Genomic DNA, 4,149 nt, shown 5'->3' with positions numbered 1-4,149 from the left:
TCTTAAATCTGAGACAAAACAAATCTGAGACAATAATAACAAACTTCTATTAATCTTTCAACACATATAGAGAAGAAACATGCAAACTCCATTAGTTAACAGACACGGAGAATAATATTTCTTCCACTACTACGATATCAATTTTTCCAGACGTTGAAAAAACATTCCATTAATTAAAAAACTGACCAGATTTTACTGTTCGACGAGACCCAATTTTTAAAATTGGTCTCAAGACTATTCGGGAGAGGAAATCATTGATCCGTAGGTCAGGTCAGGCTACCCGAGCTCATCTCATCAGGCTAGATCAAGCTCATCCCACCAGGTCAGGTCAGCTCACCATGCTCATCTCATGAGGTTCAAAATCTTTATAGAAAAAGAACATCTCTATACTCGATATATTGTCCATCCAACTCACCCAATCTACCAGGACATCATCAAGTTCCCTTCTCGATTTCTTCACTGGGACATGGAAGTTTTTCTATATACCCTACACAAGTTAATGGTATAATGTCTTTTTTATATTATTTACTTGTAAATCGACCCAAACATACATATGTATACACTTCATCATTAGTTCATAAAGTTGATACATAACACAAGTCCACGCAACTGAATGTACAAACTATAGGTTTTACAGTAGCACGGGAGAAACAGAGTTTGTTCTGCTTCAAAGTGCCTTAGCAATCGCTCTGATGGTGTTCGGGGTCGTCCTGCAGCAACCTCCGATGAGAGACGCACCAGCGTCACGCCATTTCCCAACATACGACACAAAATCTACATCTCCTACGCCATTTGATGGCTTCAAAAAAAAAAACAAAAACAATGAGAAAATAACACGACAATGAAAATGAGATGCAACTTGTTTTCGAAGGTAAGACCTAAAGCAATAAGACAAAAATTTCAAGAAAACTATCGGACTCACCATCCATTTTTTTGTGTCAGCGTCATAAGTCTCCCCGCTGTTGGGATACACAAGAATCGGCTTCGCGGTCCCCTGAAAAATACGGTGAGAGTCAAAATAGAACGTGAAGAGCAAGGCTTAGATATTATCTTTCATAAGAATTCAGAAACAATGGGGAGCCTCTTTGCTCTCTTCTTGTTTCAGAATCTATTGATCGAGCCTGAGTACTGAAGTTATACGACATGTTGCAGCAGTAAAAGTGAATATTTAAACCATATATATACTCATCAAACTGTATGGTACAATGTATGAGATGATCAAAGGATATATAATGAATATCGATGACGAAAATTTGATAGATTAAGTAACTTAAGTAATGTAATCAATTATGCAGTGTCTGGTCGTCAAGCACAACGAACGCACCACGATGAATCTTACTCTGAAACTGTCTACACACTTCAGAAGTGTCTCAATCTGTGATTAAGGTACTTAATCTGCGATGAGGCAAGACAGCAAAACTTTGACAAAGACTCGGGCCTTTGCCACGAGGACAGATATTGGCATACACCAGAGAACAACTAATACGAATGATGATTTATCGCAAGTAGGAAAACTTGATAGTTGATACCTTTTGAATTGACTGGATTAGTCCATGAATGTATCTTGGTGGGGTACAATTGATTCCAACTCCCACTACTTGCTCACAAGAATCAGCTATCGACGCACAATCTTGTATGGAATCGCCACCGACAACATTGATTCCATCATTAGAAGTGAAGGAAAACCATGCCGGTATGTTTATGGCCTCTTCCTCAAGAAGCTCAGAATACGCCTGCATGCATCAAATATATTACAGTACACAACTTTAATTAAAAAGATTTGCTTCCCTGCAAAAACGTGACAATTATCAACTTAATATAGCAAAATTAGAATGCAATACATCGGCTTCGAGCTTATTTGGAATGGTCTCGAATGCTATAATATCAGCCCCGGAGTTGGCCAAAACCTGGACCCTTCTTCGGTGAAAATCTTTCAAAGTTTCAAGACACACATCATCTCCATAAATCCCACTGCGAAAAACAACAAAGAAAAGCATACAATATTCATTCAAGTTTCGTAATATCGCGATATTGCTAGCAGAAGTCCCGTCTTCTTAGACCGTTTGTCGGTTCCCACTAATCAATCAATGGCTCACCTATACTCCGAGCCATCAGCAAGATAGGCTCCGTAGCTCCCGACAGATGCGGCAACTAAAATGGGACGACTCTTCGGAGTCATCTCATCTTCTGAAACATCCCACGAACTTTTGGTGGACCTTTCATTATATATATCTCGAGCCTCGCACGCTATTTTTACACTTCGTTCCAGTAATTCTTCGCCTTCTTCTTTGGAAAGTCCTTTAGCTTCAAAACCCTGAAGAGTAGCCTGCCTCATGGACATTAAAATAAATTATAATCTGGACTCATATTCAAAATTTTATTTATAAATTTGTATGTGACATTTTGACTACCTGATATGAAGCAGATATAATGATATTCGCACCAGCTTCAAGGTAATCCAGGTGAACCTGTGACGGATTATATCTATAATTTAACCTTTAACTATATGATTTGACATGTCCCCAAGTATGTGTCCCAAAAAATATTGTCCATGTTCGAGTTTTAGATCGTTAAATCTTTTGTGAGACGGTCTCACGAATCTTTATCTGTGAGACGTGTCAACCCTACAGATATTCACAATAAAAAGTAATACTCTTAGCATAAAAAGTAATATTTTCATGGATGACTCAAATAAGATATTCGTCTCACAAAATACGACCGCTGAGATCGTTTCACACAAGTTTTTGTCTAATTTTGAATATGAATCAAATGATGTTCGAATCGACTTGTTCATTTTTAAGTGTGAACAAAATCTAATAGTTCAAACAAATTGAATATTGGAGGAATCAAATCGTTTTTCATATTTTATAAATAGAAAGAATAGAATAAGGGGCATATATGAACAAACGACGTTAAACTTGAGCATATCTATATGCGTACCATGTGATTAAATATGAGTCACCTAAATTAATTAACCATCTTAAGTCATCGGAGTATGTTGTCTTAATAATTTAAAATAATAAAAATATATAATTTATAATTGGCAAAAAAGTCAATCCTATAAAGATTAATGATTCAAAGTTCATACAAATCTTAAAAATAATTTAAACACGTAATTTATTACGTATACAAATAGTATGTGTTTTGTCACCAAGTATACCCGGATATATTCATGCTTCACGAAACCATCGATTTTGTGTGACGGTATCCGAATAATAAAAATAGAATCATATTTCTGACTCCGTCACTTAATACATAGTTTCTGTCAACCGTAAGAAGTATTAAGAAGAGGAGAAAAACCACAAACGCGTTACTACGATCTTTCATCATCGTACATAAATGCACGAAGAAAATAATTGAAGAAACCTCGTACGTACGAGATTCTTGGACAAATGATTGGCCAAAATTCGCGTATTTGAAATTGATTTATGCATTGAAAAGCATATATAAATTAATAATATTATCGTGATATTTAGAGAAAAGTAATACCCTTCTGATGAGGTGCGGCGAACTGACAAGGCACTTGGCGCTCCACAGGGGATCATGCAGATCGGCACCGTGCCTTTCCAGCTCCGTCGCAAGGCCGCCGTCTATGACGGCGTAGCCGCCGCACTGGATGAGGAAATTCGTCATGAAAGAGGAATGATTGCTTAATGTTTCGCTCAGTCCCATGTTCAAATTTTGTGGCTAATCTTAAGGTGGTCGGTTGCCCAGTGGGTCGTATGTGTTTTTTTCTCGCTATTTTCGGTGGTGGCGGCGGCGGTGGAGGTGGCTGGATTCTTAGCGAAAACCAAAGGTGGCAGGAAATGTTTTGGGTCTTTATTTTTATCGTAATACAATTCACGTGATTTTACCGATATACCCTTTGATGTCTAGTCTTTTGTGATGCTGTAAATCGAAATAATATTCTCACTATTTTGTAAATTATTATGGCCAATTATAAAAAAATATACTCAGTAATCTTTTTAGATTAAGGGACTAAAGTGTAATTGTATGAATAAGTAGAGTGCGAAAGGAATTAACACAAATGGGATGGCTATAAATGAAATTAAAGAAAAATCCATTTTGGATTGAATTTCCTCTTAAGTTTGGACATGCGAGTTTGGTCATCCCAATTTCCATGTTCCAAATGTACCTGGCCCGATATCA

The 4,149-nt window shown here is 37.0% G+C and overlaps 1 protein-coding gene across 1 annotated transcript; it reads right to left on the bottom strand.

Moving 5' to 3' along the window:
- Positions 1-538: 538 nt before the first annotated feature.
- LOC140830680 (homocysteine S-methyltransferase 2-like) lies at positions 539-3,808 on the bottom strand. The gene is made up of 7 exons (XM_073194109.1): positions 3,490-3,808; positions 2,412-2,468; positions 2,097-2,326; positions 1,842-1,971; positions 1,530-1,733; positions 923-994; positions 539-799 (listed from the first exon to the last, which is right to left on the bottom strand). Exons 1-7 carry the CDS (start codon positions 3,670-3,672, stop codon positions 668-670), a joined length of 1,008 nt encoding a protein of 335 aa, XP_073050210.1. The 5' UTR covers positions 3,673-3,808; the 3' UTR covers positions 539-667.
- Positions 3,809-4,149: the final 341 nt, after the last annotated feature.

The sequence above is a fragment of the Primulina eburnea genome, chromosome 4 (assembly GCF_022965805.1).
Source record: "Primulina eburnea isolate SZY01 chromosome 4, ASM2296580v1, whole genome shotgun sequence".
Classification (NCBI taxonomy): domain Eukaryota; kingdom Viridiplantae; phylum Streptophyta; class Magnoliopsida; order Lamiales; family Gesneriaceae; genus Primulina; species Primulina eburnea.
The sequence above is the reverse complement of the archived record's forward strand: the minus strand, read 5'-3'. Positions and strand labels throughout refer to the sequence as shown.

Excerpts from the sequence above, each read along its gene's own strand:
- LOC140830680 (XM_073194109.1), bottom strand. The coding sequence starts at position 3,672 with ATGGGACTGAGCGAAACATTAAGCAATCATTCCTCTTTCATGACGAAT. Across the intron at positions 2,327-2,411 it reads TTATATCTGCTTCATATCAG|GCTACTCTTCAGGGTTTTGA; the intron begins GTAGTCAAAATG and ends TCCATGAGGCAG. Across the intron at positions 995-1,529 it reads TAATCCAGTCAATTCAAAAG|GGGACCGCGAAGCCGATTCT; the intron begins GTATCAACTATC and ends CGTATTTTTCAG.